Consider the following 26,481-nt stretch of genomic DNA (forward strand, 5'->3'; position numbering starts at 1 on the left):
ATTTTATAAATTTTATAGTGTTATTTAATTGGACCAAAATTTTGATTCGGTTCTATTTAATATAATTTTACTTAAAATTATAAATTAATTAATCGAGTCATATTAGTCAGGTTTTAAATTGATTTGATCTAAATTGATTTCAATTTGATTCCAATTAGATTCAATAAAATTGAATCATTTCATTTGAGATATATATTTTTAAATTATTTAAAATTATAAATCGATTAATCGAGTCAGATTAATCGGTTTTGAATCGATTCGATTAGATAGATCCAAATCGATTTTGATTAAAACTATCTTACTTTAATTGAATCAAATAGAAAAGAGATTTGATTTGATCTTAACAGTTTGATGCTAATCAATTTAAACACCCCCAACAAGCCACTACCATTCTCAAATAGTGCCATAATAAATAACATAACAGATATCCATCGATTTAACCAGGTTGAACAAAAGTGATTTTGATTGAAAAGATACCAATCCGATTAAATTGGCTATCATAAACCTTTAACCAATTCAAACTGATTAATCAAATCAACACAAAGGTCTAATTTTACAAATGATATGAATTCAATTTTATAAATCTTATAGTGTTATTTAATTGGACCAAAATTTGATTGGGTTCAATTAAATTGAATCGGTTCATTTAAGATATATATATATATATATATTAAATTATTTAAAAATATAAATTAATTAATCGAGTCATATTAGTCGGTTTTAAATTGATTTAATTTGATTAGATATATCCAAATTGATCTATCTCGATCAATTGAACGCAACTCGATCGACTCGACCCAACCCAACCCGATCATGGACTAGGACCGATTCGATCGCTTTGGAACTCGAGTTAGATCATGGTGCTAACTTGAGCCGGATTGGAACTAATCATATATAACCCCGTCGGAGTCAAAATTAAATACGACAATACATGAATTCTTCTATTATATACTCTTACGTTATAAAATTAATGATAATATTTGTCTTATATGTATAAATATATAGATTAAGCGGATTTAAGCCAATCAATTCCTTCCTAATTTTAAATCTAATCAAAATTTGACCAAACCAAACCAAACCAAACCAAATCAATATGCAACTGTAACGGAAAAGGAGAGGGTATTTAAATCCGAAGAAATAAATAAATATTATGAATACAATTCCGTAAAATCCGAGGGTGTTTTCTGCAAGATTTGATCCTACAAGAACAAGAGAAATCCAACCCTCACGGATTTGGGGAAGAAAGAGACGGGACAAAGCCAAAAGGGAAGCATCGCTCGCCCAAGAAACCCTAATCGACTACCGGGAGAGCCCTAATCTCGAAGCTCCGCAGAAGTAGCTTCTTGATTCCGGCTCCTTTCCCTTTCCTCATCGGTAGTTGCTCTGCCGTGGAAGAAATCAGGTAGCTCCTCTAAGAATAGTTGTAATTGGCTTGGTGTTCCTCTGTCTTTGTCCGATCGGTGCGCTAAAAGTGGAACCTTGTCGATTGGTGCCCTTTAATCTGTTGGTTTTGTTATGTTTTCTGTGGATTTGTTGCTCGTTGGCAAAAATCTGGGTGGTCGTGAATATGTGCAGCTGAACGCGCATTGTATCGTTGTCTTTGGTGGATTGTATTTTAGGCCGACTATGAGCATGATATCTTGAACTGGAATTAGTGCTTGTACATGTTGTAGATGGTCCCTATATGTGCATGTTTACTTGCAGAAAATGCATGTCTGCTGCAACAGCCATTTATACGGTGAGGACTCATTTTAGGGCTTACTAAGTGATGGAGAATGGATGATATATTTGTGAGTTTTGAGAGGTAGATCCAGGTTTCCTGGATGTGATTGATGTGAGACCTGCAACTTTTATTCGCATTTACTCATGTCTCCCATGTACTATGCAAAAATGCTTTCAAAATGACATATCTTGATTGATCCTCTTAGCTCTGAAACCAAAGTCTTAAAGTATTCTTTGCTTTCTTCAATAGATAAACATTTATATGATCAACTATGTGCACTGAGAAATGTAGATGCTAGTGTCTCTAGGAACCAACACATGTAAATGGATTAGTAGAGAATGAGCTGATTCCTTGATCTGTTTCCTGATTCAACGTTAGCTTCACTTGCGCTGTGAATGTCTGACAAAAATTGTTTTTATTTTATTGTGAATCCAAGTTTCTTTCTTTTTTCCTACCTTCTTGCTTCAGCTTCCAGAATTTTGTATGTATTTCAGGTGGAACTCGGTCTACGTGGACAAACTAAAATATAGCTAATGTCTGTTCATGGTTGCATCAATCAAGTTATGAATGACAGTGGAGAAGACGACGAGGGACCTATTATTTTTAAGAGGCCAAATTCTTCATCGAAACAAAGCCACTTGAGCTCTACATCAAAGAAGACAACTCAAAAGCATGATGGTTCTAATCTTGTTTCTGGTCAAATTGCTCGTAATGGTGAGAACTCTCGTTTGCAAAGTGCTGAAGTGCTCCCTACTGCAAAGACATTGAATGAGAAGCCTATCTCACATTCACAGTCTTCGGTCTCTGTCCAGTCAAAACACATATCCTATCATAAATCCACAACCAATGATGTGAGACCAAAGTATCAGGATGTGTCATCACTTGAAGTTCGAGAATCTGATGATTCAGATGATGGTAAACCATTAAGCCATAGACTTAATTCACCACCAGCAGCAGTTCAAAAGAAAAATTCCATGGGCTCAGAGAAGACACATATGCATTCCTCAGATCACAAGTTTGTAAACAAGAGTACAGATAAGATGAATCTGGACAAGCCAATCATCAAAAGAGAGGATTCTGATGATTCTGATGATGAGAAGCCACTGAGCTTAAAATTTTCTTCTTCGACTGTTGTCAATAAAGGTGGTCCCTCACATGCCATGAAGACACAATCTGCAAAGCCTACCCTGAAGATTAACTCAGATATCAAGGGTTGCTCTGATGATTCAGAAGATGAAAAACCTCTTCTTTCTAGGTTTCAGTCAAAAGCCATTGGCAGTTCATCTATGAAAAGTTCAACTTCAGATGACAAGCCTTTGTCGTCTAAGTTAAAATTAAATGGTTCTAGCAAGAAGGAAGGTAATAGTGAGAATAGGTCCTCTGGTGGTGGACAGAAGCGGCCTCTTGGTGATCCTGATCCTACAGGTTCTTCATCAGTTAAGAAAGCAAAAGTTTCTGAAACCTCTGCTTCTGTGAAAGTTAAGCACGAAGTTGCGGTAAAGAAAGAAATAAAAGCAGACGATACCAATCATGTGTCAATTTCACAAAGAATAAAGAAGTCAGTATCTTCTAACAGCGCATCAACCAGCAAGAATGTGTCTCAGAAAAATCATTCATTATTTAAGAAAGATATCAAGAAAATGAAGAAAAAAGATAAGGATTCTAAATTTTCAAAGATATTGAAGGTGCCTCCTGGATCTGGTGGGGGACAGAAGTGGACTACCTTGGAACACAATGGTGTTATTTTTCCTCCCCCATACAATCCCCATGGCATTAAAATGCTTTACAAAGGACAACCAGTTGATCTGACTCCCGAACAAGAGGAGGTTAGCTTTCAGAGATGTTTGGGTCACTTGTTGTCCTACAATTACAACATTTGTTCCCTTTTCTTTCACTCTTTTGCTGCATATTGCTTCCTGTACTTCCAAAAAAGACCAGTAATATTTGTTAAATTTTTGTCGAACTGCAAGGAGTTTTGATGATTTACAGGTTCAAACATCTTTTTCTTTTTTTCCTTTTTTTACTTCTTAAACTCTCCGGTTGCAGGTTGCAACAATGTTTGCCGTGATGAAGGACACAGAGTATGCCACCAAAAACCAATTTATTGAGAACTTCATGAATGACTGGCGACAAATACTTGGTAAAAGTCATGTAATTAAGAAATTTGAGCTGTGTGATTTCACCCCAATTTATGAATGGCATCTAAGGGAGAAGGAAAAGAAGAAGCAGATGAGCACTGAGGTAAATTCCCCTGCAATTGTCTATATAGGTTATCTGATACTGTGATTTGATGAGATAGACACACGAGCAATGGTTTCTTACCTTTTGAATTTGTTATTATCTAACATTAACTATAGATTTAGCTATTTGCTTCATTTGCATGCATATAGTCTTGTACATGGAATTGTGTGAATTTTGATGCTGGCATACATTAGAAGTTGTCGTTGATGTACTTCTGGCCCTTTTCTCTATGGAGAATAAGCCTCTAGGAATAATCACATTTATATTCTTTTGTGAGTTTGTTTCTTGTCCATTACTGCATTTTAGGGGATAACTGATTGCAAGTTCTTAGATTGTGAAGAGGGCTTTCTTTTAGTCTTTTGCTCTTCATCTATAACTTACCATGATTGTTAAATGATTTCCTTGTTATTTTTCTTGTCAGTAATGCTTAGTGTACAACTTCTATTTGAAGTTATTAAATTCTAAACTTTCATCATACATCTATGATTTAAAATGTGCATAAAATTGCAAATCTGTTGAGAATATTGTTAGTCAGAACTATTAAGATGTTGTTCACCATCCCTACTTTTAGCTGTGATTTGAAAATTTTGTGCCACAAAAATTCCTTTTGTTATTGCAATAGTTCAAAAAAAAAGGAATAAAGATGTATCGAGAGGAACAAACGCATGTAGTTATTAATTGACAGTGCATCTTGGACAAAACAATCCATGTCATTTCTTTTTTTACCTCCAAATTAAAATTTATCTTATTGTGTTAGTAAGTATGAGTTACTACGTGTCTATTTTTCTTATGTAGGAGAAGAAGGCCTTAAAGGAAGAGAAATTAAAGCAAGAGGAGAAATACATGTGGGCTATTGTTGATGGTGTGAAAGAGAAGGTAAACTCTAAGTTCTGACTTCAAATTTCATGTTCTTTGTTAGTGTTTTGGTTTGTAATATGAAGTTGGTAGTTAACATGTTTTATGCTGCATCTCTATTTACAGGAAAGCTTTTAAACTTGAATTATATTATTACCTGGTTCTCATGGCTTTGAGTTAAGATGTTGCATGTTTGTTCTTTATTGACAGTCGTGAATTGATTTGTGCATGTAACTTTTATCAAATTTAGAGTTTAGTACAAGTTTGTTATGTTATGGGCATGTTTTATGCAGCTTGAAACATACCATCCACCACATGATAAGTAAATCCGTGATAGATGCTTTGAATTTTGGAAGTCACCTACAAGTTTCTTGAATAGATATATATTTTTTAAATTGGTACTCTCAGCATAGGTTTTTTTGGAAGAGAACTGATACATAATGCAAGGTATCTTTCTTCATCAGTGCTATGACATCTAGGATGCATTTTGTCAAGTATTATACCTTGATTATGGTGATGCATATTGTAAAGTTTGTGGCCATTCTTTGTCTTTGATTTATAATGCCTAGAGCTAATGAGTTGGTTTTTATAGGTTGGAAATTTTAGGGTTGAACCACCAGGGTTGTTTCGAGGCCGAGGAGAGCATCCAAAGGTTCTATTCCCATCATTACTATACTGCTAATAACTGTTATTAGCCGTCTGACAGGATGAGTATAAATTCAGAAACATCTTGCATTGTTTATGAAATTTTAGATGGGAAAGCTGAAAAAGAGAATTCGCCCAAGTGATATTACAATCAATATAGGAAAAGAAGCACCAATTCCAGAATGTCCAATACCTGGTGAAAGGTAATGCAATTCAAAAATACTATGAAATTACTAGTGAGCATTCTAAATTCAGCACTCGAGTCTCCTTTTTCAGGTGGAAAGAAGTAAAACATGATAACACTGTCACATGGTTGGCTTTTTGGAATGATCCCATAAATCCAAAAGAGTTCAAGTATGTCTTTTTGGCAGCCAGCAGTTCATTAAAAGGACAAAGCGACAAAGAGAAGTATGAGAAAGCGAGGCTGTTGAAGGTACTGATTGCTTGATCTTTTTTCCTTTGGAACCGATAACATGCATGAATTTTGACCAGTATATTGGTCCCTAGGCATTAAGTAGAAAGAATTAGGATTTTGTTAAAAATCTCTAGTGTCCACCATTAGACATTGGTGCATGTCTCTTATAATATTCTATTTATTTTACAGAATTATATACACAATATTCGTGCGAATTATACAAGGGACTTTACCAGTAAAGATCCAACAAAGCGGCAAATAGCAGTAGCAACCTACCTTATTGATAAGCTAGCACTTAGGGCTGGCAATGAAAAGGTAAATCAGTATCATTTCGACAGTTTGATCCTCGTTTATTCTGCATTGTTGTACGTTTGAGTTTTGCTAGTGTCTAAATTTCCAATTTTTCTAACCCTTTCAACTATCTGGTCAACTCGTATTTGATCTTGAAAACTAGGCCAGACCATATCAACCTTTCCCCCCAAACACATGCATATTAATTGCAAGATGTTCTTTTTACAAGTTTTGTTGGTAACCTAGATGGGTTAGCTATGTAATTTCCGAAAAGAACAGGCTGATGATTGAATGGATGGTGAAGCTTGTAAATTGTCTCCAACTTACACATTATGAAATGTGGTTGCGACATATAAACATGAGCTTATGTTGAGGTGTTCCTATTTGTTGATACCTCAGTTTATTGAGAACTTATAAGTTGCAGTTTGACTTATTATATTATACCTTGTTAGCAAAACTTTGATCTAATCCTATCCTACTACTTTTTGATGGCGTCAATCTAGCTTTAAGCTTGTTACAATGCCTCATAAAATTCCATGCACTCTGGATTTCTTATAGTCACTGTGCCTAGTAAAATTCTTATTCACCATGAGAGGTTGATATCGAATGAGCTGCATCATAGTTATTCATTCACTTGACACTGAAACATCAAATTGCTGATGGTCCTAACCTTGACTGCTTATCCATCAGATTTCGCCAGGATCAATCTTGAAGGACTTAAACATGAAGATCAAAATTTACTATCATTTTTGCTGTTGTTTTTGTTGGCCGTAGTTTTCCAGGTTGCTGAGGGATACTTCCTCAGCTAATGACCATGGGAAATTTTGCCATCCTACTTTTCAGGATGGTTGCTCTTGTGCTGGGTGTATCTTATCTTGCAAGAGCAATTGATTATATTTGTTTCTTACATTGAGATGTTGCCTGTTTATTCTTTTTCCTCGAACATTCTTACAGGATGATGACGAGGCTGATACCGTTGGTTGCTGCACTCTAAAGGTGGAGAATGTTGAGTTGGTGCCTCCAAATATGTTAAAGGTATAATCTTTTAGGTATACCCACTTGTTTTGTTTCATTCATTCCTCGAATGATTTTAACACTTTTTATCTCTCCAGTTTGACTTCCTGGGTAAAGATTCTATCAGATACTTGAATACTGTAGTAGTTGAACTGCCTGTCTATAAAGCAATTGGAGAATTCCAAACTGGTGAGAGGTGACTACATAAATTTGTATGTCCAGTTTCTGTCAACAGTATGTTTGAACGTTAATTATACATTATTATTCATCAGCTAAAAAGAGTGATGGAGGCAGAAAAAGTAAGGGTGATGATCTATTTGACCTGCTGGACACAAGCAAACTCAATGCACATTTGAAGGAACTCATGCCTGGGCTTACCGCCAAAGTTTTCCGTACATACAATGCTTCTATTACTTTGGATGATATAGTAAGTATGAAGCTGACAGCAAATTTCTATGATTTTCCTCTGTAAGCACGACAGTCCACAAATTCTATCAACTCCTTTCCTCTGACCTGCTTTCTGATAATGAATAGCTTGGTATTCCATGCAATACTGATGTATAGTTGTATTTCTGCTCTTGAGTGCTGGAGAATGATGTTATTGGGTATTGAAACATGTTTTTATAAGTCTATTGATCTCTAGACTATATACTATATCTTTTACTAATACTTGATTTTATTGTCACCTCAAATGTGCACCTTTTTTTTAATCGATATTTCATTCCACACTGTCATCAATGTATTGAAATCCTATTGACTAGAGAAATGGGTTTTGGTTCCTTTTTGTCCATAATTATTTTGCCATGATATCACAGTTGAATAAAGAAACCAAGGATGGCACTCTTCCTGAAAAGATCGCTGTCTATCAGCATGCAAACAAAGAGGTAGTGGTGGCTTCTTTTTTGTCTATTCATTGATTGTGTAGCTTTAAATCCTGATCACAATTGATGGTCTCTGTGACAAAACAGGTTGCAATTATTTGTAATCATCAGCGTAGTGTCTCAAAGTCCCACGAAAGTCAGATGTCTAAGTTAAATGAGAAGATAAACGACTTAAAGGTCTATTGTTTTACAAGTTCTTGTTGATTTATTTTCTGTAAATTTTTCTCTAAAGATACCTATGTGATTTATGTGTTGCAAACAGACCCAGAGAGAGGAATTGGAGATGGATTTGAGTAGGGCTAGGAAAGGGAAGCCTCCACTCAAAGATAGAGAAGGGAAGACAAAGAAAAACTTGTCCCCTGAAGTGTAATATACTTATCTGGAGACTCGAACTTGAAATTTCTTTTAATGTCTGATCTGATGCATTTCAAGTTGCAGGATAGAAAAGAAGCTGGCTCAGGTTGATGCAAAGATCGAGAAGATGGAGTTGGATAAGAAAATAAAGGAGGATTTGAAAACAGTTGCACTTGGAACATCAAAGATTAATTACCTTGATCCCAGAATATCGGTTGCATGGTGCAAGCGCCATGAAGTTCCCATCGAGAAGGTTCATCATCTGCTACTTTATATTTCTGAAAATTCTCTTAACCTTAGCGTTTATGAAACTTATTTTCATCCATTAGCGATTGCATCCAGTAGATGGTTTAATTTATTAGATGTTACTCCACGGTCAAATACATATATTTATTTCTCCCAACAGAAAACTCATTTCTCATATTTATAATTCTTGGCCTGTTATGCCATCCAGATATTTAACAAGTCACTACTTGCAAAATTCGCCTGGGCAATGGACGTGGAGCCAGACTTCAGATTCTAATGCATCACTTGGTAATGATTTAATTTCTAATGTGCGCCATCCACTTCTCAAAACCAAAGGAGGTTCCAATCTTGTTTCTAATTATCTGGAGCTGCATCAAGAAGTCTCTCGCGATACTTCCATAGAAATTTATATATACACTGTGATTCAAATCGGTAGGGAACTCGAGTTCTTGTTTCTTTATATACATTAAAATGTTCACATTGATCTCCTTGATCTGTTCTCCCCGGGACTAACTTGTTATGTGAGCTTTGGTCCTTTTAGTCGCCAAGTTGAAGCTAGTGCTAGGCAAAATGCTTTTGTTTGTTGATGGAATCTAATGACTACTTCCAACTTTAATGAGCCATCTTTGGAAGATATCCTGCTGTCTGTGTTGGATGTATTGTTGGATATTATTTATGATGGATGATTTGATCGCAGGTGATTTTGAACCCATCTTTCTTGCCCAAGTGCCAATATAATCTATTACCTGCATCGCATTCTCTTTGCCAGAGTTTATTGAAACCACAGTGAAGTTGATGTTATGATCATTCATTTAAGAGGTGTTTTACTTTACAGAATTTTAAACACCATTTCTCTGAAGCCTTTCAAGTGAGAAATAGATTCTTTTCAGGTCCACCTTCCCAAGCATGCCGACGCGTGCTATATCGGTACGGATCTGATAATTGACTATCTAAAACCAAGTCACTAAAACAAACATCAATCTTCTTACATTAAGCCCATAGGTTAAATTATTAAGTTCTGAAATATAAAAGTTCTTGATAAATTAGACTTTCTCTTTAACCAAATTCTATGGAAGAGATTTGAATGGGAGGGAGAAGGTTTGCAAACAACTTTCAACTCGATATTCAATTTTTGACATGATAATTTCTTAATATAATATTCGGAATAGAATAGGGGATCGTTAACTTATTGAACCTAAACCCAATAACCTAAATCACAGAGGCAAAATATTAAGATCTAAATTAAGAACAATATATCCATCAGATTTTTATAACTCGATCAAAATTTTAATTTACTTTGGATCATGGTACACCCTCGGACCAGTACACAGCAAACCATCTCAAAACAGGGCATAGCAGCCATCACCATATAAATAAATATAACTACACCCTTAAAAGAAGTGTCATCCTGTAAAAGTTGCAGATGCACCAATCTCGGTGGCAGAAACACCTCATGATTTAACAGAGGCTCAGATAAAGAAAGACATCTCCACCGGCTGAATGAATGACAACACGCCCTCACCAAATAACTGATACAGTGATGCCAAGAGATGCCCTGCATCAAGATCCTCCTTCCAGGCTTGGGCCAACACGGCAGATCCGGTCGGTGTTCTTCTACCTCCGAATGCCTCGACCGATACCTGCCCTGCAGCAGACGATTGCCCCATACCGGTTCCAGATGATTGTGTAGGAAATCTGTCCTCTGCACCTTGCGAGCCGGTTGTCATGGCAATCGGTTGCATGGTACCTATAGCTCCATCAACTGCCATCTTCTTAAATGGTGGCTGCTGCATAGAGTGGATGGTGCTTGGCTTGCGCTTGTCTGGTTGCACGAGAAAACAAATAACTCTTAGAAATTATAACGATATTGACTAGCTATTTGGTGAAAGAAAAGAACACTTATCCAAGAGCATATACAATGGCATTTCCAAGTTTAAGAGAATTTGTTATGTTTATATTACAGTAAAGTAGTAAAAGTAGGTACGGATTGACTAGTCTGTTTATGGCAGACCACCATGTCATATGTCCTCTTTAAGTTAGTTATGTCTTGAGTGGAGCAGCAAACTGAAAAGTACAGAAAATTAATTAAGATTAAGTCTCGTCACCATGAAAGCCTGCCATCAAACATGAAAAATCTACACTGATCTCAATGATGCTCCAAGAAGCAAAGTAATTAGCACAATGATACAAAAAATTTAACTTGTCCATAAGTGTATAAATCTATTATTGTCCATCAGTGATAGATACACAAACAAAACTCTAAATCTAGATTCGCCACACAACAGACGCACAACACCGTGCAAACACCACCAGATTCCTAGAAATTCTTGTGTACCATCATGCATGCATGTTGCAATCATGTGTACCACCAACATGACTAGACATGGTTTCAGAATGGCCAATCGATTGTAAACAAACTTATCGTGTCCAGCGTAGTTCAGCGAGTCATATTGTGACCACCACCTCAGTTATTTGGAGTTTCGTTTAAATTCAAGACTTTTTTCCCCCTCTCAGTATTTTTTTGCTTGGTTCTAGTGTCTTGTATTATTACAATGTTATTACCAAACCCCATCCTGCATCTTTCCAGAAGCCCTTCCTATACTACAACAGCTACACCTTACTCCAGTATCTGAAAATTTTGTGGTGATAGGGTTGGAGTCATGATGGAATGTGACTAACACCACCTGATCAATTTGGAACTTCCTTTAAATAATAGCTTTGTTGTCACTGTTATTACCAAAACCCCATCCTGCATCATTTCAGAAGCCTTTACCATTCTATCAGAATTCCACCTTGCTCCAGTTTGAGAGAAAATCCCCTAGTACAGAAGTCCCAGGTTTTTCAGTTTAACCATTACTCTTGAAGATTCCTCACAGATCAGGATCAACGATAATGCTGATGAACTACTGTTAGAGATGAATGACAAAGAAGTTGCTAAGTCCTTATGGAACAAAAAAGAGGAGCACGCACAAGAGGATGATGATAGATAGCATTTCTGCTCAAAAATTGTTTCACAAGAATAAGATATATGGAATGAAAAAATGTAGCAACTAAAAATTCAAGAATAAACAAAATTGCTTACTTGGTGTGCTAGTTGCAACTCTTCCATTACTCCTCCAAACTTTATGTTTTGGAGGAGATAAGAGACCTGGAAACAACTTGAGCCGGTCATATAAACATTTACCTGCAGCACACTGAAATATGCAGTCTACAAATAAGAATCATGTTTCAATATATATTTTTAAGATATAACTGAATAAATGGATAAGACATACCAGTAAGGCACCATATACTCGCCAAGCTTCTTTCCGCTTCATCTCATTCTTCTGCTTTTCCAGTTGCATCTCAGGCTCTAAGAGTTGCAAATATGGCTCGAGGTTAGGCAGAACTAGAAGACGTACCTAGCAAGGTTGAGATACACCTATCAGTTGGAAGCAGAAATAAGATTGCAAGAAAGACAGAGTAATAGGAACTACCACACCAGGTCCCAGTGCAGCAAGGCCTTGAATGGCACCGTAATGTTGTGTCAGTGCTTTAGATGGATCCAGAAAAGCATTAATCAGTGTCTTTGTCAATCGGGACTGCAGATTGTGATACACATGACCATATCTGTTCAAAGAATTATTAGCGAATTTGATACTCAGAACTGGGAGTTCAAAGCATAAATGACCAAATGTGCAAATGTTCTCTAAGAATACACAAAATGATGCTTCAAGGGAATTAAAGTACTGGAACCCGATAAAATGTTATAGACAATTCATCACAAGCATGAAACATCACTGCTCAGGCAAATTGCATCACGACATAACTGTTCCAAGACCTAAACATTAGCATATAGGTATCACAATTTTCATCTCTTCTTAGAAAAAATGACAATCAGAGAAGGATATAATGCAACTTCTTGCTGGTGCAATGGAAGACTGCACACTAGTAAGCAGTGACTACTTATTTTTAAGTTGTTAAATATGAAAACAAAAGCTTTTCTGATGACTTATCCATCTTAAACGAGTAAATACTAACCACTGAAGCTCAGAAGTAATGTCTTAGTTATTGTAATAAACTTACATATTATATTGGACATTTAGATGTCTGCACTTCACCTTGTTTTCATAGGTGCACTTGATTACTTTCGCTTGACTAGCAATATTTTGGTCACAGTTGGTTAAGATGAATGGCATTTCAAAAGCACCTTTAAAAGTGCATTTTAAACTAAGACACGACTATCATAACAATATTGAAAGAGACTTAAAAGAACATGTCAAACTACTGCCAGAAGCACAACATGGGCTAACTGTCATCCCCGAGACTAAAAGCAAGGCTACCCATCCCATCCCTGATTAATATGTTTATGGGACTGACGTTTGAAAGTCCCAAATGTCATCATTTTTTTCATCCAACCACTCAAATGTTGAATCTCGAGGATGCTAACAGATATAAGCTCCTTGCAGATTACTGCATGCAAGATGTTCATAGAAAAACTTTTGGAAAGAACAGGGAGATGTACAAGATTAGTCAAACAAAAGGATGCCCTTACAAGCATATGCATAGAAGTTTATAATAATTTTTCTGTTTCAGCATTATTCTACTGATAAGTTGTATCTAGATATTTTCCCTATGCTAAACAGTGATGAGAATTCTTTATTTAATTTTTTTTGGAATATTGAAGTGTTGTTAAAGAATTAGAATGAAGTTCTACATTTGACACAGAATGTCCAACCTTCTGCACACTGATGCAGCTAGATTTGCAGAGAAGTCTCTGAGTTCCCAGTGGCTATCAGCTATTCTACTCCCTAACCTTTTGGCAACCACACATGTTATAATTGATGGCATCAGCTGATGCAACTGTAGATGAGAAAAAACCATTAATTAGAACAAATGTGGGTGGCTGTACAATATTGTCTGAAATATAGTGTCAGAAGGATCAGCATAATAAATATCAAAGTTCATGCCAACAAATACACTGGATACAATCCACAAAAAGATGACATACATAAGGTTCTATGTGAATATGTGGATTATGGAGAAGGCTTCGGACCACACGCATCAAAGCAAACAAGATAGGAAGATCATGTAAGCTTCGGGCAACCTGCAACAAGAAATGGTTTATACAAATGTATGACCTAAGATGATATATTCTACTGATTTGTGATTGACAAACTTGACCTCATCAGCAATGAAGTACGAAAAATATGGAACTAATGGATGAATTCCTGAATCCGCTGCCAAACTCAGTAATGCTTCCTTGAAGAGGATGGACTCAGGCCTAGTCACAGTAAGCTCAGTAATTTTGTCAAAATAGAGCTGCAACAAGAAATTAAGAGAAAACAACTATGACAGAATTCTTTTAAGGAAGCTTATAAAATATAACAATGAGAAACAAAAGAGAACCTAAACTGAGTTACTGGAATAAGGAAAAAATACCTGGAGTTCTCTAGACAATACATGCTTAACAGGAAGTTTAAGATCAACATGAAGTCCATCATCCTTGCTGTTATCAGACTTCTTATTTTCAGATGGGGCTACAATTGCTAGAAATAATATGCACAACAATCAATCTCAGTTCTAGTTAGAAAACAATACGACCAAAAGAGAGGTGGATATTATAAATAAAATTTAGAATTTCTAGAATTGATGATTTGAGGAGCAAGAGAGGAGATTGAGTAACTAGCAAATATCTAAAGATTGAGGAATAAACAAACTAGGGTGAATTCCATAATTGTTGAGTTTAAAACTTCACATACTCCATCAAAGTTTAAAAGATTCATGCATAACCCTCAAAGAATTAAAAATGTATTAAACATGCTTCCCCAGGCTATGTACTAGAAACTTCATTAGGTGTGGATGTCTATGTCTATGTACTTATGCATGCATCTTTCACGAGGACCATACTAGAAATGAAAAGTCAATTTAATACTAGATATTTGAAAGTTTATCTTTATGATTTGTAATGATTGTAATATTCTTCTTTCTTATGTTAAAAGGTCAACTCCATAAAGAGACAACATATTGCAAGCACACAAAAAAATGATGAGTGCCAGAAAGCTCGCAAGCAGGATGTACATCAGCCTATAATAGATTTTGTTCCACTTTCCAAGAGGTTTAAGCCTCATGTAAGGAATAAGGTCCAACTGCAGCATAAACATTCTCAAAAGATACTATTAAGGGACAGGGTGCTACTATGCAACTAATCTCAGGATATTTTGGCCCTTAACTCTGTGTTACAAAATTTAGGTCAAATAGTACAAGTCTTCTTCATGTATGAGTTCATTTTAATATTAGCTGATGCTGCTGGATATCTACAGGTGTGAACATATGAATTATCCAATTCCAGTTTAAGGATGAGGGATTTCTGGCATCCAATTAGCCAATTCTAATAATGTAAAGTGTGAGCACAGGTACATGTCAAATTCTAAAGCCTGACATGAATTATTTGCTTCAAAGAGGAAATAGAATATGTCTTTTGAATTTCATAAGTGCTGTCTCATATAGATGACTAACACTGCCATGCTCACATGCTGTGGCAAGTCTAAGATATAATACGTCAACAAGAAAAACAAGGTACATATTCTAAATTACTTAACAGTTGGAGATGTGAGATAGATTCGCATTGCTCCTTTCTGATCAATTTTTTATCCAATTCCAGCTATCACACTATCAGTCCCACTCTTTCATCTTTTCTGACAAAGAATTTGAGGAAAACTAACCAAGTTGACAAGAAAGAAAGGCATATTAACTCTGTCATGAACATAGGGAAATAAAACCTTCAACAGGAGAATTTTCTGGAATCGCAGGTTGGACCCCCTCGATAGCAAGCCAGTGTGCCACAACAGCAGTATCAAGTGGTGCTTTGGGTAAGGGTGCATCAATAACCTGCAGATTCCCAATGCCAGCAAAAATGACAGTGTCTGTGGAGCAATATAAATTATACCAAAAATACCAACTTCACATACCTCCTTGAAATCCACATCTCTGTCATCAATATAAAACAGATCCTTGTGCCCTACAGCCCTTTTGAACCGCAAAGGATCCCCAGATGCAAATCCATATAAAGGCTGTGACAGAAAAAACACATCTACAATAATTATGTTTTGATGTGATGTTACTCAAAAGGCACACAAAAAGTTTCAAACAAATCTCTTTTGATTTCCAACCCAATTGAGAATCCTCTGAGCACGAATATTCCCTGATTCAAACTAAACATATTGTCAAAAGAACTGAAAATCCTTGTGAAAGATTACTTGGTAATCAGAGAAAGCGGAAATGAAACCACCATAGTGGACTACAGAGACTAGCTAGTTTCACAATGAAAATGATGGTGTTACAGCTAAATTTTGCATGTTTCACAAAATTTATAGCTAACTCTAGGTAACAACACAGGGATCTTTCACCAAGATACTGACAATGGAAGAAAAACTAACAATGTCATCAGAAGGCGAGGGACATGCCAAACCACAGTAAGGACTAACATTGTTGAAGTGAGTCGAACCCAGGATGCTTAACATATACGTTCTCTTTTTTCACACAAGGAACTCTAAGAGTGATGAATTAGTACATTGCCTCATTTGGTACCCAGAATAATCGATATGGAGGGAATAATAACCAGTACTTACCCTAATAAAGGTCTTACTTTTTAAATCAAGTTGGTCAAGTGTGGTTCTCGATTCGAAACTGTTACGGGACTGTGAAGAGAGAAGAAAAATGGTGTTTATTCGAGGTTCCCACAACATTCGTTCGAATCCACAGCAGCAGGAAGCAATTTGTATCACCAGAAGCTAAAATTTGTACCTTTACAAGCAACAGATCTCGTGGTCCCGCATCAAAAGCCCATCAAATAAAACCCCGCCGAAAGAAAGAAAAAGGAAGCAAAATTCGAAGGTAGAAGGCCCACATAAACGAACCCTACTAACCTCAATATTCCTCAGACTAAGCGCGCTGTCCACGTCATCCGCCGTCAAGATCGTTCTCTTCGAGTGGCGCATGCACTTGATCGCCTCCTGCGCAGACCGTCACCACGTCAGAGGCCACGGAAACAAAAGAAAACAAAGAAACAGGCTGAAAGAACCGGAACTCAGAACCTCAAGAAAACCCTAAAGGGAAGGAGGAGGATTTTTGTGCAGAACCTGCATGATCTCACGGAGGCGGTACTCAACATCGGGGGCGAGGGCGAGGGCGACATCGGGGGAGAGGTTGGCGATGCCAATGCTTTGCGCGATCACCTCAATCGTCTCCTTCGGTACGATACTCATCGCTTCTCTCTTTTCTTCCCTTCCTCCGCCTCCTCTTACCGCGCGCGAGGCAGAAACCGCAAGGACGTGCTCCGGTGACACTTTTAAATCGGATCCGGTTATGGCGAATCGGGTTTAACCAGCTAAGAGCACGGTGAGGTGACCGCCTGTCGATGGGATATGGTCACTCTCCGACGTTTATGTGATGACGCGTGTATGGGAGACCTTGCTTTGATCGGAATCCAGCAACATTTTTAGCAGTTGTTCTTGTGTTGGTAAAAACCATCAGCTAAGATATGATTTCGCTGGTCCAAGCATGTTTGAGTCACCCAAGTATTAATCGTACAAATATATGGTGGATGCTGTCAATTGTTTTATGATTCTTTTCTTTGATCACAGTAAATTTACATGCATGCAGTATCGTCTTCATTAATAACTTCATTAGGCTCCAATGTTGGGATATTGATGCTCTTGAGGACTACTCATCATAAAAAGTCGAGATCCTGTTTACTGTCCCAAACTCACAAGTTAACCCATCGTCTCACAAGTAAACACAAGCGATGGTTTGAGTTTTTATCTCTTTCTCTACCGGGCTTTACTAATATGAACATATACACAAACCTTTCTACACCAGCAAACAAAAGAGAGCTTAACTGAGAATTGATTGTTCTTTCAGGGACTCGAGACATGGGATTATTGAATAGAACAATTATAAAGGTACCAAATTGAAATAAGTTCTAATTATTGCGGTAGAGAAATCAACTGATACGGCCATCATCAATTCACAACATGAGCTTGGCCATACTGGTCCTAGGCTGATATCACGGAATAGCTGGCAGAACCTTCCCGGTACATGATCCGAATCCCACGTTATAATCCTTCCCCTGCATTTGTTTCACAGAGAATCAGCAACTGTCATACATGTATAACATATGTCGCATCATAATTTACCACTTGGCTTCACAACCTTATGCAGGATATGAACTTTCTGATTAGAATGAAAACATTTCTTATAAAATCACGATGAGCACTTTCTTTCTCCCGACAAAGAAAAAAAAGGATCTACAATTCATTATGACAATCAACTGTACTGTTATGATTCTGGAACGATGACTAATAGGAGACTGAAAAAAGAATGACACATTCAACAAACAATTGGAAAGTAGATAGCATAGCACACAAGTTAATTTGGGATCGTGGGCCTCTTTAGGATCGGCTGGAAAAAAGGAACCAAATCATATATAAACATAGTGCAGAAGATTTAGAGTTGCAATGATAACACTGCTATGTGGTTACTGTTTTAATGGACCTTAAAGCTTAGGCAGATCAACTTACAGCTAAACACTTAATTGCTAATTTGTGAGTCACTCTTGAAGCATGCTACACGAATTATGATTTCTCTTAAAAGTAAACACTTTATACAAAACAACATGAAAGTATAACTGGTTTATATTGCCCATATTTAGAAAGCATGTTGGTAAAGCATAATTCATGATAGTTCTATGAAAATTAACAAGCTAATTTATTGTGATATTTCTACCACCCAAAGCAGCAACCTAATGGCACGAGCAATATGACATAAGTCACAATAAAACAGTCTAATAAACATTTTCTTTTCCTTAAGAGGGCAATGATGATGTAAATACGAAAAGCCTTAAATAAAGAAATTTAATATCATTGGAACAGACCTTGCAACAAGCTGTGAAAAAGACTTCATCTCCATCCTCCAAAAATTTGCGAGCTGCACCAATCAGGTTAAGTGGCTTTTGTCCATTCCAAGTTAACTCCAGCAAGCATCCAAGGGATTCTGCTTCCTGGTAGAATGATTATTTTATTAAAGAAAATAATGATCAGTAATAACTGAAAAGAAGAAAGACTGTCCAAAAGTTGATTATTTTCAAAAGTATAACGAAGAAAAACACATACAGGTCCACTGATGGTCCCAGTTCCAAGTAGGTCACCAGGTCGTAAATTGCACCCATTGATAGTGTGGTGTGCTAGTTGTTGAGTTAGTGTCCAATACCTAGTTCACATGATATAAACCACCACAGTTTGTTACTTAAATCGAGTATTAGATTCCAAAAAGGGCATATAACAAAAACAATGAGTTGGTTATAAAGATCAATTAGTAGATAAGATTATATATTCAGAAGCACTATAAAAGGACACATAGCTGATGCTCACTTTCTCAGGTTCCTATACAGCTGATGCACTAATAAAGATATGAAGTAAAATGCCGTATACATGTAAAATTCCAAGAGGTGTATACCAGGTATATGTCCTATATATACATTAAGATGTTAGGTAAAAAACACTAAAAATATCATCCTATATATTGTGCAGATAAGCCAAAATAATTGTAAAAATCTCCAGAGAAACATAAATAATCAATCATGAGAAGCCATGTGAAGCCACCAAAGCTCATCTTATGAAAGTTTTATCTGTACAAAGTTAGATAAGAAAAAAAGGAGGGGAATGAAACCATCAATTTGTTCTCCATTTTATGAATAAATGTGTGACAATCTGCAAATGGTTTCTTTTCTCTGCAGAGAATACAAATTGCATGGAGAAGAATATCATAAAAAAAATTATTTCTTTTCAAACAATCACAATGACAAAGCAAGTATATCTTATATAACAGCAATGTTGAATGTGCCAACTACTTGTTTAAATTATACAAAAAGAAAATGTCAAAAGTGTTTTTAAGAACAAAATATGGAACACTTCCAATCAAATCTAGACCTAAAAGCATAACTCAATCCAACCTAATATATATCAGACTGCATCATATGGGCTTCAAAACAAATGCAAATGTAATACTTTCAGTTAGAATGTTTATCAACTAGTGTCATCCCAATAGATATTCAACGACTGTTTGTAAAATGTAAATCACTGTAATGTCAGAAAACTTGTTAGGTCCACATGCACAGCTCCATCAATGAGTTAAAAAGTTACAAGGCAAATTAGATGCTAACTACTAGTGACAGTTTATTGTAGTAGAACCACCCCAAGACACACACATACACAAGAGACTACAACAGGAAGTAACTATTTTATCCATTATAACAAAAAAAAATCAAAGAAATTAAGCACCAAAATAATCAGGATGGACATTTTCTTCTTTGAGATAGTAAAAAGAAAGGTGAAAATAGAAGAACCAACTAAAAATTAACAGAATCTTGCAAAGAAAGATGGCCAGAAGTATTTTTGAAAGAAGGATAGCATGTCCTTACAAATTATTGAAATTGCTCCTTGTGACGATCACTGGATGTTCATGCCCTGCAGGTTTGATCCATACCTTTACAGCAAAAGTGTACAATATCAATAGAAGAATACAGCAAACCATCCATGAAAGCTTATACAGATTAGTAATTGGTCAATATAACATTGATATTAGAAATATTTTTGGGAAACTGAAGTTTCGGGGAGCAGTTGGAAAGCAAAGGAACTAACCAATGAAATAAGCTAAGGGTCATACCTCGAGAGGAATATCGTAGTTTATATGCTTAGACTCTGCCAAGTACGGCAAGGGCTGAGGATCCTGCAATTTATAGAATATTACTTGTAGCTAAAATTTTGTCCTACAAATACCTTCTTACTAGTCAATTAACCATATGTAATTTAGTTCAACAAACAGGCAGAAAAAATTGTCCAAACTGTATTCAACAGAGTAATTTAAATCAAGGTATGCAATATCATACCGTACCGGAGTTTCGACGTTCGCTCGGTACAGTACGATATTGTATACCGAGTGGTATACCGTTCGATATATATATATATAATTCGGCGACGTCGTTGAACTCTTCTCTCAGGCGGGGCGACGTCGCCAAGGCGATGTCGTCGAGTTTATATATATATATATATATTAATAAATATATATTTATATATTTTGATTATATATATATATTTATTTATTTATTTTATAAAAGGCGACGTTGTGTCGTCGAGGCGATGCGACATCGCCTCGTGTATATATATATATATATATATATATATATATATATATATATATTTTTTTTTTTTTTTTTTTTTTTTTTTTTTTCGTTCCGTCCGGTAACGGGCGGTCCGTGTACCGATCAACTGACGGACCGGTACATACCGCCCGTACCGAACGATATTATTCGAAATTGCATATCTTGATTTAAATTCCTAATGCCAACTAAAATAAGGGATATATGCACCTGCTTTGGACCATCACAAGCAAAAGGTTCAAGAGCATCTAGTGTCACAATCCAGGGCGATATTGTTGTACCTGAAAAAAAAATTGCAGGACAATTTTTTTCCAAACCTCAGTAAGTTGAATGCACTTATGCATTAAAAGAAAACACTAAATATTTGCTTACCAAAACTCTTTCCAAGAAAAGGCCCAAGAGGAACATATTCCCATGCTTGGATATCCCTGGCTGTCAAGAATCTTCTAGTTGATTAAAAATCCAGAGCAAAGAAACCAAATGTTTAATAAGTTAAAAGTACTACAAGAAGAAAAGAAATGCTAACTACCACTCCAATCATTCATCAGTACAAGTCCAAATATATGATCTGCTGCATCATCAACATTGATCGGTTTGCCCAATTCATTTCCTGGACCAACTATGGCAGCCTGGAGTAGCAGGAGAAAGTCCCTTAAAGATGATAATTAACTGCTAGGTAAATATCATGCAATTCAGCAGAAACTATTACAAACATGTACCCTCTGGTAATTTAATGGGCAATGCATGATTCATAAACAAGCCATTGAATGAGCAAAGACCTTGAGATATGGAGATCAATTCATATAAAAATGAAATAAGAAACTAGGTGGTTTATGTGGAACAAAAAGGTATGAAACAATTTCATACAACACTAACCATTTCAAGCTCAAAGTCCAGCTTTTGTGTTGGTCCAAAATAAGGTGGAGACTTTTCCGTTGGATATCCTTGTCCTCTAATCATACAGAAACATATATTAGCTTCAAATGACAATACCTCAGAGCATGTTGTGTCAAATTTGCTAGATATAATAAATAATTAACCACACAGGTGAATGAAGTGTGGGCATGAACTAGTGGGGTCCTCTGAAGGTTATCACATAAAATCAGCAAGCCCAATTCTAAAAAATTTGGGAAAGAGATCGAATCTGTAGTAAATTACTAATATGGCTAAGGAGTATGACATAATAAGACATGGAACAAAGATATTAAAAGAGGTAATAAGAATAAAAATTTCAGAATATTTTAGGTCCCGGGTTACTTCTTTGCAACTTGAATAATCAGGATTCAAGTCAAGAGACAATTTCTACATTTTTAGAGCAGGCCTCCGCAACGTATGCATTCAGATGGTAAAAAAGCATGAAAATCTTATGGACTTGATATGAGCTTTATCATCTGAATAGATGCACTCTTTATGCATATATTTCTGAAGGAAAGTCATAGTTGGGATTTAACCCTTTCATTGTTCCAAGGTATACTTTTAGATGGTAAACATGAAAATCTTATGGACTTGATATGACCTTTATCATCTGAATAGATGCACTCTTTATGCATATATTTTCTGAAGGATGGTTGTTTAGAAAAAAACTAATCAAGTAAATGAAGGATTTAAGCTTCAGCAATGAAACTAAATGCTCTGGATCACATATTCGACATGGAACATACACAAACAGACTAAAAAATTATATATGTTCTAAAAAATATTAAGGTTATCAAATTGGTGCTACTTGAATTATCGTAAGGAGCATCTAAAAATCAACTAAAACGCACCTTGGGCGAATGATATCTGTACCAGAAATTACAACAGAAGACGCCCGCCCATGATAAGCTATAGGAAGGTGAAACCTGAAATTTCACCAACTTTCAATTAGGGAAAAGGCATACAATCTCAATATAGAAATTTTGCTTTCATGCAACAATGCATGTAACAGAATAGATAAACAACATTTTTAATGCTTAAAAATGGTGCCCAAAGAGATATTAACAGAATATTAGCGATAATTTCAGCATTTTACCTGATGTGAGTAGGTTTTCATTACAAGATTGCCTGTTAAGGTCAAATATATTCATTTTTTGGTGGCAGATATAGCAAGTTAGCAACAGTTTGTTTGTGGATGAGCAAGAAACATTGCTGACACCACCATTCTCTCTCTCTCTCTCAATTGTTATAAGTTATTTTCACAACTGAGAATATTAGATTATGTAAATCAGAATAGATGCAGCATAAAAAGTAGAACATTCTCTTTTTCCTGGTCAACTACAATATTTAAAAGATAGTTACATGGTTTTGATCAATTGGGAGAGAGCGGAGAAGGATACATACATCCAAAATAATCAAGATCACCGTGGTATAGATTCAGATTATCTTAAGTTTGACAAGTCAAGTGGTTGTCTAACTGAATCAAATGATAAGTGTAAAATACCAATTCTATTTCTAAAAAACAAAATTTAAGGTATGAAAGAAAATAGAAGATCTCAATCAATCTGCCATTGAAGATACTAGCATATTTAATTTAACATTAAATAATTGCACAGAATAAATGAGACATAACCAAGATGTAACAGAAGAACTAGACAGAGCTAACAAAAGTAACATATAGGATCACATAATCAATGCATGACTTCAGAACTTGTGGGTTACAGGACAAACAATAGATACTAAAAGGACAGCAGATAACCAGAACTGCAGGTATGAAAAAATCTTTAGTGTCCAAGATTAGCATAGCATAACTAGAATCTAGAAATAAAAGCAGGTAAAGGTTAGAAGGATAAAATGAGCAAGTATTGCATTAGATAAAAGGATACGGATGTTATAAAGGATTTAGTGGCCAGATTCTAAAGTAGATTTGTGGGCTGATGTTAAAAAATGTACTAATTATAATAATATGTTCAACTATGCAGATCGAGTCCAGATAACATGTAAAGGTAACTGCTGTAGAGAAGAACAAAAGCTACCAGTTGACTGGAATTGGGTTCTCTGGTCCTCGAAATATGGTCCCACAGTTCTTTGCATGATGCATGGAAGAAAAGAAGTCTGTATAATCTCCAATTACAGTAGGAAGAAGCATCTCCACCTCATTCTGTTTTTGGTAAATGGTGAAACGGTCATTTAACTTCAAGAACAACTTTTCAACTTCAGAAATAGATATGAGTCAATGACATTCACATACCATATTCAGAAGGGACTTCTCCCTTAAACTAGTATTGTCACGTAGTGTTGGGTCTTCAGCTGCATAGAATAAGAAAAAAGTGTAGGGGAAGTTTTGTGAACCTCAGGATCACTGATATATTATGTACACCTATTTAGACATTAACACAACAAATTCAGCCTACTTTTTCTGCCACTGAGCCAATGACAACTGCAGATGTTGATACAGTACAAGAAACTTGGGACGACAACAGGAGAATAGATAAAGATAGTCATAATGGAAACGTTGACGCATGAGTTTTTTGGTTTATGCAGCATTTAGTTTTCTTATCAAAGGTAAAATTGAGCAAGACAAACATTTATTGCATTTGTTGTGCGACGATAACTAGTCAGTTTCAGCAAAAATAAAATCACAAATCTGCAACACGGTCTCTTCCATTTTCAGCATGCTATGAACTAATGGAAATTCAAGGGGATCTCTTATGATTAAAACCAGCAGAATCTTGCAATAACGGAAAGATATTGGTCTATACTCACCTAAGGTACCTTCCACATCTTGCACAAAAAGCAAACCTTCTACAAAATCCTAAACACATTGTTGCATAACATGCAAAAGCCAATACAAAATGGAAAATTGGGACAATTGTTACCTGACAGAAGTCTTTGTAAAGTCAACCTAGCCTCCTTCCACGCAGGTCTTCCCATTCCTACGAACATGTTAAGAGAAGGCTGGTCCAAGAGAGGAACTAAATAATTATTATACAGATAAAAGAATCGAAAAGCAAGTAATGAGCAGGAACACAGCAAAGAGAACTTCCAGTTCTTCATGCCATAACCTGGAGGAAGCATGGTGAGTCCTTGAGGATGGGGCCATCGAAGAGACCAGCAGCAGAGATAACCGAGAGGTCGAGGACGAAATCGCCGATGGCGACGCCGGGGCGAGGTGCCGGACGGGATCCATCGCCCCTGGCTGTGGAAGTGGGGCGGAAGACGCCGTAGGGGAGGTTTTCGAGCGGGAAGTGGGAGTCGGGAAACACCTCGACGAACGACCTCAGTCCCATCTCTCTCTCTCTCTCTCTCTCTCTCTCTCTCGATCGAGGGTTTTATCATATGAAAGGCGAGCCGAGACAGTAAGGGGCGGTTAGGTACAGGGAATTAATCCATTAAAATTTTAAATCCCAATTTACTTGACTATTTTATAAAAATATTACTTTTATTACAATTCGCCTTTTCTTAATATATTTTATATTTAAAATCCTCATTATTAATCCCTACCAATTTATCAATTATTATTATTATTATTATTATCTCACAGGACCGCAAAGGAAAAAGAAGTGGAAGGATGCTTTTACCCTCCAGTCTTCTGACCCAGCAACCACATCTGCATGTCTACCAGCTCCAGCTCTTCAAGATCCAGTCTTGGTAAGTGAGCCTGGAAGCATATCTGTCTCGATGTGCTTTTGGTGCTGGGACTTTCTGAAGGTGGCTTTTCACTACTTGGTCAAATGAGGTTCTAATTTAAGACCGACGCATTGCAAAAGAAGATAACCTGCGACGGCAAGACAAAGACAATAAGTAGCTGCGTGACCAAGCTTCATGCATTCGCCAAAATGCTGTGAGAGTAGCAGTCATCTCTCCTCGAACAAACAGCCGGAATGGCGTAATTCAACCGATACTACCTCCACTGTGACCCCTTCATTGCTAGGAGAGCTATGAGTTTCTATTGCTCAAAGGGGGGAGAATTCCAGAGACCAAAGCCACCAACACTTATTCCCTCGCCAGCCAAATCCCTCAGCTGACAGTGATAACCATCAGGATCTTGTTGTTTCACAAAGCGCTCTTGACAGCTTGGAGTCTTATCATTTTGGGCGAAGGAGCGGCAGAGGAGAAAACCTCTCCTTTCGGCTCTTCTCCATTTTTGACTATGATTACCATGCCATCTTCTTTAACTCGTAATAATGTACTTTGGAACTCCTCCCGGCCAATATCATCTCCCTGTCCAATTCAGACGTCTTCACCAATTCTTCTTTATCAGCATCATTCTTGTAAATATCTCTTCCGACTGAAAGAGTATTGTTGGAGACACCACTGCTATGCCTGCCGCCATTGTCAGCATCCTTCCAGCCGTGCCTCCTGTATTTCTCAAGTGAGTCGAATCTCGTCTTTAGAGGAATCGAAGAGCCCGAAGGCCGTCTTTTTTAATACTCTGGGTTATCAGAGTCATCATCCTTCGAATCGCTTCCATCAAAGTAAGAATTTTCCTGCCTCCATCTTGATTGCGAACATGAATTAGTGTCCTTTCTGCCAGACCCGGGTTCCCTGCAGCCTGCAATCGGCCATGATTGCCTATCCCTTCTCTGCAATTAACTAAAGTTGCGTTCAGCATAGTTTGGACTGAATAAAAAACGAGCGTTTCTTCGACGAAAGATATGGAGAAACTAAAGCAGAACACAGGATTCGGAACTCTTCCAAATTG

General features: G+C 36.6%; 3 protein-coding genes across 4 annotated transcripts; 1 reads left to right on the forward strand and 2 right to left on the reverse strand.

Annotated features, from left to right (window-relative positions):
* Window positions 1–1,219: 1,219 nt before the first annotated feature.
* Window positions 1,220–9,299, forward strand: LOC103983270 (DNA topoisomerase 1 beta). 2 transcript variants are annotated; one of them, XM_009400496.3, is made up of 16 exons: window positions 1,220–1,402; window positions 2,218–3,549; window positions 3,770–3,964; window positions 4,760–4,840; window positions 5,412–5,471; window positions 5,573–5,667; window positions 5,741–5,897; window positions 6,069–6,194; window positions 7,125–7,205; window positions 7,283–7,373; window positions 7,457–7,611; window positions 8,000–8,068; window positions 8,153–8,242; window positions 8,328–8,431; window positions 8,504–8,672; window positions 8,874–9,299. In XM_009400496.3, the coding sequence occupies exons 2-16, from the start codon at window positions 2,257–2,259 to the stop codon at window positions 8,940–8,942; spliced, it is 2,835 nt and encodes a 944-aa protein (XP_009398771.2). In that variant the 5' UTR covers window positions 1,220–1,402; window positions 2,218–2,256; the 3' UTR covers window positions 8,943–9,299. The 2 variants fall into 2 exon arrangements, with proteins under 2 accessions (XP_009398771.2, XP_064961644.1); XM_065105572.1 differs by lacking the exons at window positions 1,220–1,402; window positions 2,218–3,549; window positions 3,770–3,964; ... (4 more) ...; window positions 6,069–6,194; window positions 7,125–7,205 and having other exon boundaries at window positions 7,283–7,380.
* Window positions 9,300–10,003: 704 nt separating this feature from the next.
* On the reverse strand, window positions 10,004–16,985 carry LOC135610726 (transcription initiation factor TFIID subunit 6-like). Its single transcript, XM_065105573.1, has 12 exons — window positions 16,786–16,985; window positions 16,573–16,659; window positions 15,616–15,717; window positions 15,427–15,535; window positions 14,087–14,193; window positions 13,829–13,966; window positions 13,656–13,751; window positions 13,383–13,507; window positions 12,142–12,274; window positions 11,941–12,066; window positions 11,748–11,859; window positions 10,004–10,487 (listed from the first exon to the last, which is right to left on the reverse strand). Exons 1-12 carry the CDS (start codon window positions 16,909–16,911, stop codon window positions 10,135–10,137), a joined length of 1,614 nt encoding a protein of 537 aa, XP_064961645.1. The 5' UTR covers window positions 16,912–16,985; the 3' UTR covers window positions 10,004–10,134.
* A 527-nt stretch (window positions 16,986–17,512) lies between these two features.
* On the reverse strand, window positions 17,513–25,146 carry LOC103983268 (fumarylacetoacetase). The gene is made up of 14 exons (XM_009400493.3): window positions 24,842–25,146; window positions 24,656–24,734; window positions 24,028–24,086; window positions 23,813–23,937; window positions 22,628–22,702; window positions 21,738–21,813; window positions 21,391–21,490; window positions 21,234–21,293; window positions 21,072–21,142; window positions 20,369–20,431; window positions 20,124–20,188; window positions 18,817–18,913; window positions 18,579–18,704; window positions 17,513–17,774 (listed from the first exon to the last, which is right to left on the reverse strand). The coding sequence occupies exons 1-14, from the start codon at window positions 25,064–25,066 to the stop codon at window positions 17,712–17,714; spliced, it is 1,284 nt and encodes a 427-aa protein (XP_009398768.2). The 5' UTR covers window positions 25,067–25,146; the 3' UTR covers window positions 17,513–17,711.
* Between the last annotated feature and the right edge of the window lie 1,335 nt (window positions 25,147–26,481).

This window comes from Musa acuminata, chromosome BXJ2-4, assembly GCF_036884655.1.
Source record: "Musa acuminata AAA Group cultivar baxijiao chromosome BXJ2-4, Cavendish_Baxijiao_AAA, whole genome shotgun sequence".
NCBI lineage: Eukaryota > Viridiplantae > Streptophyta > Magnoliopsida > Zingiberales > Musaceae > Musa > Musa acuminata.